The 17,204-nt window shown below is 36.2% G+C and overlaps 1 protein-coding gene across 2 annotated transcripts; it reads right to left on the bottom strand.

Annotated features, from left to right (window-relative positions):
• Positions 1–5,322: 5,322 nt before the first annotated feature.
• On the bottom strand, positions 5,323–16,746 carry LOC110700949 (probable serine incorporator). Of its 2 annotated transcripts, none has more exons than XM_021878544.1 (7): positions 16,620–16,746; positions 16,131–16,356; positions 12,259–12,498; positions 8,744–8,855; positions 8,448–8,622; positions 7,411–7,651; positions 5,323–5,835 (listed from the first exon to the last, which is right to left on the bottom strand). In XM_021878544.1, the coding sequence occupies exons 2-7, from the start codon at positions 16,312–16,314 to the stop codon at positions 5,546–5,548; spliced, it is 1,242 nt and encodes a 413-aa protein (XP_021734236.1). In that variant the 5' UTR covers positions 16,315–16,356; positions 16,620–16,746; the 3' UTR covers positions 5,323–5,545. The 2 variants fall into 2 exon arrangements, with proteins under 2 accessions (XP_021734236.1, XP_021734310.1); XM_021878618.1 differs by lacking the exon at positions 16,620–16,746 and adding an exon at positions 16,463–16,609.
• Between the last annotated feature and the right edge of the window lie 458 nt (positions 16,747–17,204).

The following is a 17,204-nucleotide window of genomic DNA, read 5'->3' as shown; positions in this document are numbered from 1 at the left end:
ACTCATGCCCCGTCATGAATATGCTTCAATACCTGAAAAACTTATCTCTACTTGTCTCCACTACTCTCCATTAAAAATGGGTCATCATAGGGCCAAGATAAAGACATGGCCAAAACACACAAACACACACAATCAGCAAGGCTGAGAACATAAGCGTAATTAACCACACTAACATGCTTTCACCTATCATCACGCACTTACCTCAGTGCACATGTTTACAACACACACAACATCCAACAAGACTCTACAACTAGACACTAAATAATTTATTTAGCATTGATCACGCATCGAACGGGTTTCCAACTCTACTTCCCCCAAATTAATTGAGGTTACTGACACGAGAGCTAACCGTGCCAGCATCAAAACCACACATAGGTGGCGGAATTCCTGCGCATAATAATAAATAAAAGGAATGTACAGCGTCCGGTACTCCATTAGAAGTTATGGTTAAATATAAAACCTCATAACTCCCCTCATATGTTCATACTCAAGGTATATACGTTCCAAGAGTTTTGGTACGTAATCTCTTTCACTTTACGTTATTTACAAATTATTAGACTTTGTGATGACTCTCAAACCGCAATCATTCAATCAACAACAAATATTCAATCAACCAAACATGCCAATTTAATTCTTGAATAATTAGTGACCACATAATATTTAATGTTGAACCCGTTTTAAAACTACCTCAGTGTCAAAGACACCTTAAACGCATAAAGCGTCACAAATCCTATCCCTCGGTGTTAAAAACACCTTAAGTGCACGAAGGCACCAACATACAATTTATTCCTCGTGTACCTAGACACTTATATAGCCCCTTTCTCATGCTTATAGCATCAAAGAAAACGATTTATTATGTTTTAAGTATAACTATACTACTCCGTGTATTTTATTACTTATAGATTAACCATGAGTACCCCTTACAGTTGACTAACCATGTACATAGTAATTTTCAAAAAAAAAAAAGTACAATATTCATAGTAAATATTTGTTGTTCTCATTAAGTCTGTTTACCATAATAAAATTCCTTTTCCATAATCCAAACCAAATTAAACATGTAGTTTAATTAAACATGCATTCTAACATTCCATAAATAAAAGAGTAGTCCATATAATCATGCCAAAAATGTAATTTTCCAATCCATAAACCATTACAAATAAATCATGCTTACAATCACCAACATCAGTAATCCACGATTCCAAACATAAACCTTAGCATGATACTACTTGGGATTAATTTAAATCAAGCCTAGCATGATACTACATCACCAAAATATGCTAAGTACGCGAACGTACCTTGAATACAATCTTAAAATCGCCACGACTAATAAAAATTGCTCACTTCAAAGTCTCATTGGGTTTTCTCCACTCCGGGCCAATTTGATTTGCCTCATAAGTGGGATATTTATACCCATTCTCTACTAACCCTTTCCCTAAATTTTCCTCTTTTAATTTTCCTTATCCCTTCCCTAATAAATTTTATTAAAATCATATTTTCCTGAAATAAACCCCAACTTTTATAAAATAATTAATTCAAACTTTCCCTTTTTATAAAATATTTGCAAACTTATATAGAATAAATAATTAAAATACCATAATTAAAACATTAAAATCATTTAAACACTTTTACAAAATACATATTTTAAATAAAATACGTATAAAAATACGGGGTATAAAAATACATATTTCCTGACCCAGACCCGATGACCCGACCCATGACCCGAAACCAGTGACCCGAAATTGACCCAAAACCCGAATTAACCCGACCCGACCCATACCGGACCCGAAGTGGAACTGACCCGAAACGACCCGACCCGAAGTTGACCCGAGACTCGAAACGACCAGACTCGAAGTTGACCCGTGACCCGAAGTTGACCCGACCCGAAAATGACCCGACCTTTAACTTCTTTTAGTAAATAATTATATAAGTTATAAAAAGTTTATATTAGGAAATTATACATTAAAATAGACCCAACAACATCTTCCATAACTACATTGACTTTCATATAATAGCTAAAAAAGATGGTCAAATTGAGATGTGTGAATAGTGCAAAATGTCAAATCGTTAAGAGTAAGTTAGGACGTAGGGAGTATAAGAATAATTCAAAGAAATTATTACAACAATGACAATGATAATAAGAGTATTAAAACTAAGATCAATAAGAGAGTGAGGTATAACTCAATTAGTTAGAGCATCCCTCTTAGTTTCAAGAGATCTTCAAAGTGATTCTCAATCTTAAAAAAAAAAAAAGGTCAATAAAAGTCAAACAATTACTATAATTCATGAAAAAATAGCCTTAATAAATATTGTAAGTTTTTCTTCAAAAAAATAAATAATTAAATATATATACAGAGTTGAATTTAACCTAATGAATCACCCGAATATGACCCGACCACCTCGAAGTTGACCCGAAAATGACCCGACCAGAACTGGCCCGACCCGAAAATTGACCCGACCCAAACTTGAACCGACCCGAAGTGTTAACTCGATACCCGACCCGATCCGATTATCAGTCGACCCGAAATCAACCCGAAACCCGAAATGACCCGACCCTAACTTGACCCGATAACCTTATGACCCGAAATTGACCCGACCCGAAATGACCCGACCCATACCCGACCCGAATGACCCATTTTCCAGGTCTACTCACAACCACATGCACCCTCTTCCCCACATTATCTGGGCAGCCCCCGCCCCCAATCTTACCTCCAGCGTACCGGAAACCACCTCCCGCAGCCAGACCGACACCCTTTGTATCCCCAAAACGACCGAACTACCCTAACACGCCTATGAAATCGGCCACTAACGGCCGAAATCGACCAATTTTAGGGCTGAGTGGACGGTTTCGACCCTAACTGGCCGATTTCGGCCATTGGTGGTTGATTTCGTGTCCTTTTTTAGGGACGGGTCGGGGTTGCGGGAACGGGTCAGGGTAGGTAATCGATAAAATTACTCAGGTTAGGGTTGCGGGAACGGGTCGGGGGTAGGTTTTCGGTGCTCGGCCTAGAGAGGGGGTTCGCCGGAGGTGGGCCGGGGGCAGGGGTCGCGCTGGTTAGGTGGGGGAAAGGCTGCATGTGGTGGTGGTGGGGTAGTTGGGATTTTTTTTTTTTAGCCAACTACATTAAGACACGTGGCATTGTGGCCCCACTTAACGGATTTCATCCTAAAATTCGTTAAGTAGTAGTAAAAACAAATTTTGGAGGTTTTTGGTGGTGTTACAAAAAGAGTTTTTCTGTTTCTAGTATTAAAAACCATTTTTATGTTTTTTTTTGTGGCGTTAAAAATCAAGAAAATTATATATGTGCAACCACAAGGTTCATTAAAAAAAAACAAAACAAAAAGACGAAAAAAATAAATAAAACAAAAAGCAAAAAGCAAAAAACAAAAACAAAAAAACTCTAAGAATTATTCAATTTTGGTTTAATAATGACAATTTTAATTTTGAAAAACCTTTTTAAAAAATTACCTATTGCACGTCTACAACAGTAGCAACCTAGAGCAACGCCCGGACTATTCACTAGTTCATTGTTAAATATGTTGATTGGAGACCACACGCAAATACAAAGTGAGTCAAACTTTTGAAAATGGAAAGAAAATACTCCTTCTGCCCTTATTTGTTTGCCCCATACATAGGCTAAATATGCTCTTATTAAGGATTGAACCAAAGTTTGCAAGTGAGTGACTTGGTGGGGGTATCTTTGTCTTTTACATTTTTACGAGTGTGTAAGTGGAGTTGATGGTGGGGACATAATACCATTTAAGGAAATAAAGCAATCTTTTAGAGACACCCAAAAATAGAATATGGACAAAACAAATAGGGACAAAAGGAGTATATACTAACACAAAAACACAATATTCAAGCAATGCATGCTATAATTTATAAAATTTATTTCTTTTAATATGAATTTATCATGCATATACAATGAGCTTGAATGAGGAAAAAAAGGTAGATATAAAATACTACCTCCGTTAACGGTTATTTGCAACGAAAGGGACATGCGCGGACTCCTAGGCAAAAGTTTTTAAGCATGATTAATGAAAAATAGGGGTGTGTGATTAAGTAAAAATCTTTTAAAAAAAACAATTAAACAAAAACCCCATAACCATAGAAATCACCAGAACCACCACCAAAACAACCAACCACCAAAACCCATAACCCAAAACCACCACCAAAACGACCGACAACCACTAGAACCACCAAACCCACCGAAACCCAGAACCCAAAACCACCACCGAAACCCTTCGACGAACCACCAACACCACCCCCACCAATATTCGATTAGATGAACCACCAAAACCACCCCCACGAACCACCAAAATCACCGACGAACCACCAAAACCCTTCGACTACCAACAAAACCACCCCACAAACCACCAAATCCAACCACAAACCACCACCCCCTCGCACCAAGACCTTGACCAGCCGCAGTAACGGGCTACCCACAAACCCAGATTCCCAACACACAAAATCGTACCCACAAACCCAGATCCCCAACCCACAAAATCGAGACCACTTTCTAGATCTGAAATTGAGTGTCTTTCTTCTTCAATTCATGAAAAGTGGTTGAAGGAGGAGAGAGAAAGTTAATGTTAAAGAGTATGGAGGAGAGAGAAAGATAATGGGCAAGAGGAAGAAGATGATGAAGGAGGAGAGAGGAAGATAATGGGGAAGATGATAAAGAAATGAATAGGGATTGATGATTAATGAAAGATAAAATAAGTTTATTAGATTAGATTAGTTTCTAATCAATTATGTTTTAAGTAGGTAAATGATATAAAGTTTTAAGTAAGGGTGTTTTTGTAATTTCATTTAAAAAATGTTTCTAAAAATAGCAAGATTGGGAATGTTGCAAATAATAGGTAGCACCTATTCTTAGTAAATGTTGCAAATAAGTGTTAACGGAGGTAGTATAAAATATTAGATGAAAAGGAAAATATTAATTCACAAATATGAAAAGGTGAAATAGGCGGACTTGGTACCCAATTAACAATGGTAGTGAGTGATAATAATTTTCAATGTTTTTTTTTCCTAATTAAATTTCAAATAAAGAAAGTAGAATGGAATTTATTTGAGTTAGAACAATCGCTATGTATAATATAAAAAATCTAAACAATTTTGTTGGGTGTTCACAACCTTCCATTCCCCAAAGAATGGGTTCAACGACTGCCCTTTCCCAAAGATGATTTAAGTGATTAAGTGAACAATCGCTATGTAGGCTAGCATCATTTCATATTATGTTGGTTCCATCTTGCTTGTGTTTTTGGCTCGATTTGATTCACTCAATCCAGTTCGATTGTGTTTTTGAATCGAATTGATGGAGCTCAAGCAATGTCAACTTTAACTAGTGTCATTTCACATTCAAGCAAGAGTATCTTGTCAGCAAGTTGCAAATTTTACATTCTTATTTACAAGAGCATTCAACAATAGTGATACTCATGCATCAACCAAATTTAACATTCTTCACAAAGCTGTAACAAAGCAATAGGACTTCAGCATAACATCTATAGACATGACTCCGCGGATAACATCATACAAGTTTGCCAATTAGAACTCTCGATCAGGGAAAAGAACTGGTGCAACCAAGGACCATAGGTACAAAGCTGCAGTTGCCCATCCAGTGACTATGCGGACCCAAACAGATGACCACCCCACATCTATCAGCTTACCACTTTCCCCAACAGACGCTGACCACCCAGTCAGAAGCATGGCCGAATACATGCTAGCGAGGGAGAAGATAATATGAAAGAAAGTGTAGGAGTAAGTGACTGGCTTAGCCTTTTCTTTTTCTTCTTCGTCAGCAGCTTTGTCGAGAGGAAGTAAGGGCCTTCCACCACCTTCACAAAAACCAAAACACCAATAAAAGAAAATAAAATTGATATACTATAATCCCTAGAACAAGTCATATATTTGCATGTGAGCTTAACAAAACCAAAATAAATAAAATGCTAAAGCACAAATATCCAGTAGCGAAAGATCACAAGCAAACATATCAAGAGTTTATGTAGTACTAAGCCCATTAGATTAACTAAATAATTAGTGCAATAACTTAACAAGCCAGTCTAATTTAGTCAGTTGTATGCAAAACCAAACAATTGTAAATCTCTAGCTCCATTGGAATTTGGAATTAGAACAGCAATCTTAAAGTTGAGCAAAGACTACAGCAGCAGTAGCAGCAGTAGCAGCAGCAACAACAAAGCCTTACTCCCCGAATAATTTCTGGGGCTGGCCAACATAAATCCTCACATGATCTCTACTTTTTAAGTCACATGGTGAAAAGCCTTCTCTCAAACAAGTGTTCATTATACCCAACTACCCAAGTCACATCACTCGTATGCCAACAAAAAAATCCAAATAATCATCAGTTGCTAATAATTCATTTTTCCAAACCCAAAACCAACATACAAAAAAACAGGATTTCAAAATATTTCTTAGCTATTACGGAGAGAGAGAAATCACCCCCCCCCCCTCTATAAAACCAGGTTTTCATGGCATATATCAGGATTGTGGGAGAATATTAGGCCAATAGTAATTTCTATCACAAATTTTAAATATATGGATCACAAGACATTAGAACTAAAAAAAAGTAGGGCCAAGCGCTGATCGGATATACAATCATTATTACATTTCAAATAAAATATATTCAAATCTGAAATTCATAATGGGCCTTTGTTGTTGTAGTGATTTTATTGTGGACTAATGACAGAGGTCAATTACAGGAGAGGAGACCAGGAGAAGGTTAATAAATCTTGGATTTTGAGTATCAGTCTCATCAGAGGACAGAGTAGGGGGAGTAGAAGAAGAAAAGGAATAATACAAGTATAAAATAAACACGAGTTTTGAGCTGTGTGCTTGGGTAAATGCTTTCATTAGAGGGATCTTGGTAAGTTGAAGAGCTAAGCGCTTTCATAATTGATCCAAACATTAGATAACTTCAATGATATCCACGAGGGTATCCAATATTTGAAAATTCTGATCAAGTATCCAAACCAAAATAGAATTTTTGGTCGAATATCCAAAAGAGCAGAACAAATATAGATCGAATTTTTGGATTTTCAGAAAACATTGTTTGGCAAAGTAGCATTTGGATCCAAACAAAATTATACTTTGGATTGGAACAGATTAGATTAGATTTGGTGGAAAATTCAGAACGGATTGGATACATCAAAACCGCATTGGCTTTGATTATGACTAAATCCAAAGCAAAAATCAAAAAGATAACCCTAGTTAATAGAGTAAAAGATATGTACAAGTATTCCCATGTTAACAAAATATTTTGGAAATAAGTCTCACATTTACCTTTGTCAACATAAACTCTCAAACAACCAACAATAAATGTGATATAAACTACATAACCAAGATAATATGCTATAAATCTATAAATGCCAAACCAAAACAGCACATAAGTTTACCAGCACGAGGTGAGCTAGGAGGGGAAAGAAGAGTTGTTGAAGAACCAGCACGAACGGCAGAGTAGACAACTGATAGCACAGTAGTAAGCAGCCCAGTGGTAAGAGAAGTTGTTGAAACAGCTTGAGAATGCTTGTGAAGACCATTGCACTGATAATCCCGAGGCTCACTGGCAAGTCCATTATAACAGAGATACATGCAATATAGTGATATAACAGACGCTGGCAAAATGCTACCATTGACCTGCAACAAGTTTCATATTGCAAATTTGATCTAATCCATAAAGTTGACAGCATAGAAATGTAATCTTTGAAAATCTATAAAGCATTTTTATAAGCTAAAAGTTTAGTGAAAGAATTTGGTACAATTGCACATAATTATCTTTTACATATTAATCACTCCACCATCCCAAAATCCCCTTCACCCCCCCACCCCCCCCCCCCCCCCCAAAAAAAAAAAAAGACGCTTATCATGACACATATTTTTAGTGTTTATAAACCATTAATTTATAGGAAAAGTATGATTAAAGTATTAGTTTATTGAAATAGTAGATGTGAATATGTGATAGAAGATAATGAGGTATATTTCTATTGAATGTGAGTGTCCAGCTCTAATTTTTGGTTATGAAAAGAAAGATATACTTCATATTAAAATATTAATTAAGTCTCTCTGTAAAACAAAAGCTTAAAAGCTAATCTTGGACGAAGGGCATATTCAAAAACAAGTCAATGTACATAATAATTTGACAAAAGAACCCAAAACACCAAACCAAACAAAATCCACAAAAAGGAGAAGATAGAAGTAAAGACACAATAAATAATTTTCTTAAGACCTGCTAAAAAGTCTACTCTTTATACTTTAGCTTCGAAGTACAACACGAGAAAGAAATATCTAGACTGCTTTAGTCTTGATGTAGGATATCCAAGTATGATACTAAATTTACTTAAAAGTGTAACATATTATGCAACTACTGATTTAATGAATGAGTGAAGGACAAAATTTATCAGTAAACAGAAAATTTGGTATAAGAGTAACTCACCGCTGGGTGTAGAGCTACTATTGCAAAAATGAAGGCAAACATAAGGGTTGTCACGATGAAAAAGGTGTTCAGCCCACAATCTTGTCCAGATGGAGTAAACCAATGGAAAAGTACAGCCGAGAAGGAAAAGGTTGCCAAGTAACAAATGAGTGAAACAACAAACAGAGCAGTGTACCTAAGATTTCATGGAGATTCACAACATACAAGTCAGGAAAAACGTAAGTTACAAAATTTATCAAGAAAAGCCACTTTTCATTAATTTAACTATGTGCAATAAAAGGGTAAAGGCACACTACCAGAATTGCTCATTGTATCCAACCCATTTGTCATTCCACCCATGAACAAAATCTAGCAACAACACAACTTGAACAAAAAGAAATAATCCTGCCCCAAATTTCGAAGTTGCCTCTGCAATAACAGAACACATTTACATGAACATAGATTAACTACAAAAATTTTAACCATAAAAAATGAAAAGACAGACAAAGCTAGCATCAATATACACGATTGTCAACATCAATGGTTAATGCTCTTGACAAATAGATCAAAAAATGGATGCAGCAAGTTTCAAGTTGCATTACCCTTACAAAATCCCAAAATAACCTTTAAAAATCTGAATAATGAACAAAAACTAACAACGATAAACAACCAACTCTAAGGACATTTACCTAAAGTTCATGACAACATTGATACTTAGACAGAAAATGCTATATTCCAAGGCATCATAATTAGGACAGTAAAATAAAATCATTAATACAAGTCTAGCAATCACTTTAGGTTCGAGTACACCTCCCCTCTTGATGTCTATGCACATTTTTAATCTAAATCAAACTGCCTAGAGGACCTAATCACAATCGCTTAATTTTGTAAGCCTACCCTTTCCAAAATTGCAGATCACATTGCTTGCAGTAAATGCATAAGCCCAAAGTCAACAACACAGCCATACCCACCACCACTTTCATTCCGCAGCCACATCTCACATGTCTGCTACCAATTGCTTTTTCACAAAAGTACCTTAATTGCAATCATCTCTCCTCTAGGTAACCACTACCACAACCTCTACACCTAGACACACCAACCACCACCATAAAAAACATTGCCACAACAAGAGAGATAGAGTCATAGAGAAGCTCGCTGGAAAAATAAAGATATTTTATGAAATTGACATCACCCAAAATACATCAGCCAAAGAATGAGCCAACTTGATATCATCAAGCCGTGGTATGAAATGGCCCATCCATAGCTGAAAATCGCATACGTAGAGGAAGAGTGCATTTGCAGAAAGAGAGTTCAACTTGGTTTAAAGAGTGGTAGTAGGGTTAAGGCGTCCAGAGAGAGAGAATGGAGGAGGCAGGATGGGTAATGGAAACAGTGAAGAAGAAGTTTGGTGGAGGTTGAGAGGGGTTAATACAATGGCTACAAATTAGTGAAGGATTTCCTTCACTAGTATAAATCTAGCCTGTTTCCCTTTTAATATTCCCCTAAACCAACTGGGCCTCTAATGTTGACAATATAATTTTGCTAGTCATAGCAAAAATAAGATTGTGAGCTTATATTGAATTCAACTAAAGACCTAACAAAACAAACCAATAACCTTGCATGAACTTATATTGAATTTAGTGATTTGCTGATATAAGACTACTACAGGACCATCTACAAGGGCACAAAGTTCTATAACAAGATCACATCTCAAATGTGTAAAGTTGATTTAATCAACGAAAGGGTCACAATTAATTATAATTCCAAATTTACCATCTTGATATCAGTTAACAATAACATTGATACAAGTACATTAGATCCCATTTCATTGTTATAGACTGAATTCTACTGATTTAGTTAAGCATAATTAGTATTTAATTAAGGCTAAAAGCTTGAACATTTGATTGATTAAAGGTTGGATTACATAAGGATAGTCATAACTTGAGGTTATGAATCTCTCAGTAGCTTTAGGCTACAAATCTCTCTAGTAGCTTGAGGCTACAAGTCTCTCAAGAGGTTCACTCAATTTCTGCCTACCTTCTATGTTACCCATACTAACTTACTTATACTAATGGTCAAGGTTGACCTTAAAGCTTACATGTGACTACTTAACGAAAATGGAAAAACCATAATAAAACATACTAAAAGCTGATTGCTTTCTTTCCTTCTCTTCTTCTTAATTAAATTTGTCTTTTACTTAATTACCCCCTAAAGTCGGTCTATTACATTCATTTGGATATTTCAAGAACAGAACCGGGGATGGGTACGCCTAGGATACGTCCCCATGCCGTACCCTTGAAAGGTGGTATGGGAAGCCTTTTTGGGTACGGCTTTCAGGTGACCTGGGGACGTTTCGGGGACGGCATTGGTACTTTTTGGACGTCCCCTAGTACAAATTTAAGCCCAACCCTAAAAAAAAACCTCTTTAATTACTTACCTTTGCGATTAGGATACCCTAAATCTTAAAATACACAAACAATGGAGTAGATCGGCGACCTGCTGTTGTAGGCCTATTCGTTGCCCGACCACCATCTCTGACCAAGTGACCACCATCTCCGACCAGGAGACCACCAGCTGCGAAGTCCTCTCCTTCTTTCTCTCGCTCTCTGTTTCTTTTGTTTTGATTTATTTGAATTTTTATCCTACATTCATTTAAGGGTTAATTTTTTTCTTTTCAATCATAGGTGTGATCATATGGGTTTTTGATCGTTCAACATCTGCGACACAAAGCAATTTTTCTTCATATTTCGATTCCTACTAGTACTAACAGTAAGTTTTTACTTTTTTTTTTCCTCTTGTGATTTTAGTCATTAATGTTGTTATGTTGTGAATTTTTTGATTATTTAAAAAAAAAAACTTTTTATGGATTTTAATTTTGCTGATTTTTTTTGGTGTATCCATGCCGTATCCGTTTTTGGAAATTTTGATTTTGCCGTATCCGTACCCGTTTTTGTACCCGTATCCGTTTTTGTGCAACCTAGTGGTAGAAATTAGATTCTTTTAGGAAAATAGGGTAGGTTTTCAAGTGTTTCCAATTGACTGATAACCAGCACGCCAGCAATCATATAGATTTTGGTGATGCTTTTGGAGACTTCCAGTGGAGAGTAAAGCTAATGCAAATTACCAACAATGGAGGTGAGGTTGGGACGTTGGGTATGCAGCACAAATGCTTGACTTGCCAATTAGAGTAGCTATAGTTTGCTGGATTTCATGGCAGGGAAACGCAAGAAAGAAGGATGAAAATAACTTTTTTCTTGAGAAAATTATTTATTAAATTAAAACAAATGATGAGTGATTCAATGGGAGAGTGGCACAAGTTGTAGGGAAATCTTATGGGGCAGAAGATTTGGACTCCCATACTAGACACTACAAAATCAGAACATGTCACTCAATCTGACACATCACACATTCTACACGGTGCCAAACCATCACATAGAAATCAATAAAATAATACTACATCAGTGAAACACTAAATAAATTATAACTGAATATACTATATTCATAAAAAGATGAAAAGCTTATGAAAGGACAGACAGATGCTCTATCTAAACCCAAGAAGCATTCCTCAAATTAACACTTTGTAGGTGTGGCACCAATTTTCAAATCCTATTTAGAAAATTGTAAATAACAACACTTCATCAAAACAAAGAGGGCATTTTCTTTCCTTTTTTTTCGGGGGGTGGGGGGGGGGGAGGAGAGGTTGGGAAGGGGAAACAAAAACAAAAGCTGAAGAGCTTAAACAAGAAAGGGAGGGGGAGGGGAAAACTATGAGGAAAAAAAAAAAAAAAAGCAGTTGATAGGGGAAATCAAAGAAAAATATATAAGCTCATACCATAGAGACTGATGATTTCATTGGGAAGAAAAAACATCAAGAGTACAAGCAGACACCAACATATTATTTTCATCATCCATCCACCATGATGCAAGCTATCACGAGGATCCTTTTGGTTCTTCACACCAATCATTAGAACAGCTAAAATGGTGAAAAATAGAAAATTTCCCAGACTGACTCGCAGCACAGCATCTGTTTGAAACCATTCCTTGTCAGGTGTTTGGTGAAAATAATTGATCCCTGCAGAAACAATGGAGACGTCACTTTCCAAGTTTATGTATAAATACAATGCCTGTAGGAACCACAAGACTGCTGCAGCTAAAATGAGAGCATGACACGGACACATTAAGATAATTAAACTCCAACTCTCCAAGTGTTCAATCACCACAGCCAAATCCTATTTAATTATATCCATGCTTTCTATAAACATTTTGAGTGCTTTCTCAAGATGTTTCAGAAATGGACACGCTCAGTCCTTGGATCCTGGGAGCATTTCTGAGCCATAGGATTCAGACCTGAATTAACTAAAAGAGGTCAAAATCAAGAAATTCAAATTAAACCCCAATTCATTGACATTGAGAAATTGCAACAAAGATTTCCCATATTCTTTTAGCCTTTATAAAGCTTTTATCACATTTAACAACTTATAGAATATATGCAAATATATTCTTGCTTGCATGACTGGTAAATAATAGGAGTACTGTTGAAACCATTTCACCATAGGATTCAGATTTAAACATACTTACAATTTAGAAAGGAAAAAAAAAAAAAATCATAAAGAAGCAACTAGGGGTGAGCAAAAATTCTGGGTACCCGGAATTGGAATTGGAACCGGTTATGAACCGGTGGGTCTGGAGCTGGAATTGGACCCGATGGTTCCAATTCCGGGTAATAAATTAAGGAACCGGTTGCAATCGGTTCCAATTCCAATTCTTGATTTTTTTGACCCGGAACCGGTTGGGTACCCCATTAACTAACATATGCTACACTAATAAGTTTTTTTAAAATAAAATTATGTTAAATGTATCTAGTTAGTAAAATAAAAAAAAATTAATACCTAACATAAATAAAATATCTTAACGCACATATAAATACAAGTGTTAAACCCTAAAAATGAAAATAAACTTAAATAAGTATAACAATTTATATTATATTTTAATAATTATTTACATAAGTGGGTACCCGGAACCGGTACCCGGTGGTTCCAATTCCAAGTCCTAAATTTTAGGACCCGGTTGAACCAATTCCAATTCCGGTTCCAAATTTTAGGACCCGGTTCCAACCAATTCCGGGTCCGGGTCCTAAAATTTTGACCGGATACCCGGTTTGCTCACCCCTAGAAGCAACAGAAGAATGAATAATTAAATAGTAGAATATAAGAGAAGCTGGATAAAGATTTAAATTCATTGGGTTGAGATACCACAGTGTTTATAAACGCTTATGGCACACTACATGATTACAGCAAAGAGTCCCGAAAGCTTAAGGCGATAGGGGTTCCAAGTGTCGGACATTTGAGCCAGGTTAAGGTAAGTTAGTGTCTTTAAGGCACAACAAAGCAATAAGGGTCCCAAAGTCTAGGTTCTATCATTCTAACTTCTAAGGGAAAGCGTAAAGTAGGCCTTGTTGAAGTGAGACATAATTTTAAAAGATTGTGTAAAATGAAATATATCTAATGTGCCTTTTGGCATGCTTTTAGTGCGCTTGTGGCTAGGTGTGACTGAGCCTAATGTGTTGGCAACTTTACCTAAGACATGCTTAACAAACCAAAAAAGCCCAGCAATGAATTATTTAATTTGAGGGTTCACTCATGGGGTTTTTTTTTCAATCACAAAGATATTAAGCATATGTGAATGACATTGAACTAATGTAGCTAATCCTATGCGACTAGGAGATAAGGTAGAGAGTGACTGAGTGACTAGGGATAGAAAAATGAAACCTAACAGAATTTTTCTGGACAAAGGTGCCTGACATATGACTAAAGGAGAGGAGCAACAGGGATGTATAAAACAACAAATTGTGGCCTGAATACTTCAAGAAACAAGCATAAGGGAGCAATAAAGGAGCATTAAACATTTGGAGGAAGCCACTAAGTGTCAAGTATCCAATTCTAGGTTTAAGATACCAGGATTCTAGTCAGAGAATACAAAAATTAGCAGGGCTAAGAGTAGAAAAATCTACCAAATCTGGTTCATAGTCTATTTGTCTGGTATCTTTTTTCTGTATTAATTTACTAAAGGTCACCTCAGAGTCTCACACGACTCCAAACAGATAGCAACAAGATTAGTGCTTGCATTTAAAAGATGATTTATTTGTCCAGTACCACTAACTTACTTTATTTTTTTATTATTATATCTTCCTCTTCCATGCTCTCTCCCCCCCCCCCCAACCACCATAAAAAAAAATAAAAAAAAGAAAAAGAAAAAGAAAAAAAAAAAGTAAGTCTGACACAGCTAATGTAGTAACCAAGTCTGACAACCTCAAGATGACAAAAGGCATAACAATTGGTTGATCTTACATCCCTAAAAAAACATGCCAGATGTCCAAAATTACCCTAAGACCTGAACCTTAAAGGCCTCAGTCATGCAATAGTCCAGCAATCAACGAAAAAGAGAGCGCAAGAGATCAATTGGATTGACTTTACAGTAAAATCAACAATCTCAAGCAACTTGAGAAAGAAACACAAGGAAGAGAAACAAAGAATTGGGGAGGAGGAAAAGGAGAGATTGGGAATATGAAAAGCGAAGACCAGTGACACACTGACATGATGACATCTACCAGCAGACTATGGGAGACAGGGATCACTAGGGAGCTCTTGCCAACAATCTCTGTCTGGATAAGAGTACTGGACTACCTCTTTTTTTTTTAACAAAATATCGCTAATTAGAATCTTTGCTATGGGAAATAAGAATCCAAGAACTCTCGCCAGTCATGTCTGCTAATAATATCTGACTGGAATAAAATGAAGGGGAAAACATCAGATTTTGACTAAGACTCCATTTGTTTTGATGGAAAATTATTTTTCATGGAAAATCAATTTATAATTTTCTAAAGAACACATTTTTCAATGCAAAACATAATTGTGGAAAGGGTTTTCCTTTGTTTGTTTGAATATAGAAGTAAAAGGGAGGGGAAGAACAGAAGAGAAAATAGGAAGTGGGGAGTAGAGATGTGATATATCGTCTTTACAAAATAATTTTATTTTCCTACTTCAAAAAACAGTTTTCCACCCTTTAACAAAAGTATTAAAAGAAAATGGAGAAATGGACATTTTCCAAGAAAATGTATTTTATCAAAACAAACATAGCCCCTACTAATACTGCCTTAGTATAATATTTGCAAATTAGGATTCATCATTTATGCATGGTTGGGGCTTCCATCATGGGTTCAAATTAAGCCATATCATGCAATAAGGTTCAGATAGGGTTCTTTCTCAAATTTGTACCTTAAATGGAAAATTTGATCAAAAAAGAAAAGATTAGTCAGTTTACCATTTCAACTCAGTCCTTCGACTCCTTCCCAACTCTAATTCGTACAATAAGAAGAAACACGTGGTGCATTAACTCTAACTTCATAGAGGGTTAGTATTAGAAGCACGCCTACACACACTTTTCGGAAAGGTATGCATCGGGCTGCTGGAAGCTAGAAGATCATCAAATCTATAAAAATCCTTCAGCAATCCATCAAACCCCAAACATATATAATATTCTATGTTTAGCTTCATCAAATAACTCTAAATTACTAAAATGATCTTCTATATCGTGAATACCCTCTACTAAACTAACAAACTACCAACACTATTTGACAAATTCGCAACAAAATCCAAAAAGCTAAATAAAGAAAGACCCGTAAAAAAGACGAAATCTATAGCTTACAAGGCATCTTCTCCATAAGAGGAGCCGCAACCTCACGAAGAATATAGGCAACAATCAAGGACAACGCAAAGACAGTGCAGTAAGCAATACGAGCTGAACGGCGGCTGATACCGGAGACCACTGTACGACAAGCATCACAAGCGCAAGCTGCGCAGCATGACGCTAGACATGAAGCTGCCCACATCCTCTCAGAATTCTTCCGTCACCACACAATTACTGCAAAAACCTGGAAATTCATAGAATCATGTAATTCAGAATACAACACAACATCTATAAATTGATAAAATAGCTTGAATTGAGATAGATAAATAGGGAATTTTACAAAGCAAAACCTAGAAAATTTGATCAAGTAATAGAAATAGAACCCTAATTTTTTGGGGTATTTTTGAGGGATTGAACTAGTTTTGAATTTAATTTGGAGACTGAAAAGGTGTTTTCGGAAAAGATCAAAGAATTAAAAAATGGAAAAAAGAGGAGAAAGAGAGTAACCTTGGATATGAATGAGGGAACGATCAAGCTTCAACAATAAAGTTGGTTGAGGCTTCAGGCGGGGGAGAGGAATTATTACCGAATCATGATGACTTCATGAACATCATTTGAGCAACTCCAACGTAGAGGTGATTATTGGGTGGGGGCGGTCAGGTTCGGGACGGGCCATGGCCTAAACTTTCTTCCCATTTCTCGGGCTGGGTCGAACTTTGGGACAAAAAGTTCGTGTCCAAAATCACCGGGCTATACGGGCTTTTCGGGCCAGGCTGTAATACCCGAATATTTTATAATTTTATATAATATATTTTATAAAAAAAATAGTTTATTTTTATTTATTAAATAACTTTTCAAATCTCATATTTTTATTTTAGAGTTTGGAAAGGTTTAAAACCCTATGTTAATTTAAGTAGGACTCTTATTTGATCTATATTAATAACTATTTTAAATCTTAAAAGTTTTATGAATAGTCAGTGCAGCTGTGACTCTTATTTAAACTTTTATCCTTGCAAATCGCTTCCACTAACCTTGCCTCTTTGTTTCACGCTTAGCACCTCAATTCATGGGGATCAATTGATGACTTTTGAC

Source organism: Chenopodium quinoa, unplaced genomic scaffold, assembly GCF_001683475.1.
Source record: "Chenopodium quinoa cultivar QQ74 unplaced genomic scaffold, ASM168347v1, whole genome shotgun sequence".
NCBI lineage: Eukaryota > Viridiplantae > Streptophyta > Magnoliopsida > Caryophyllales > Amaranthaceae > Chenopodium > Chenopodium quinoa.
The sequence above is the reverse complement of the archived record's forward strand: the minus strand, read 5'-3'. Positions and strand labels throughout refer to the sequence as shown.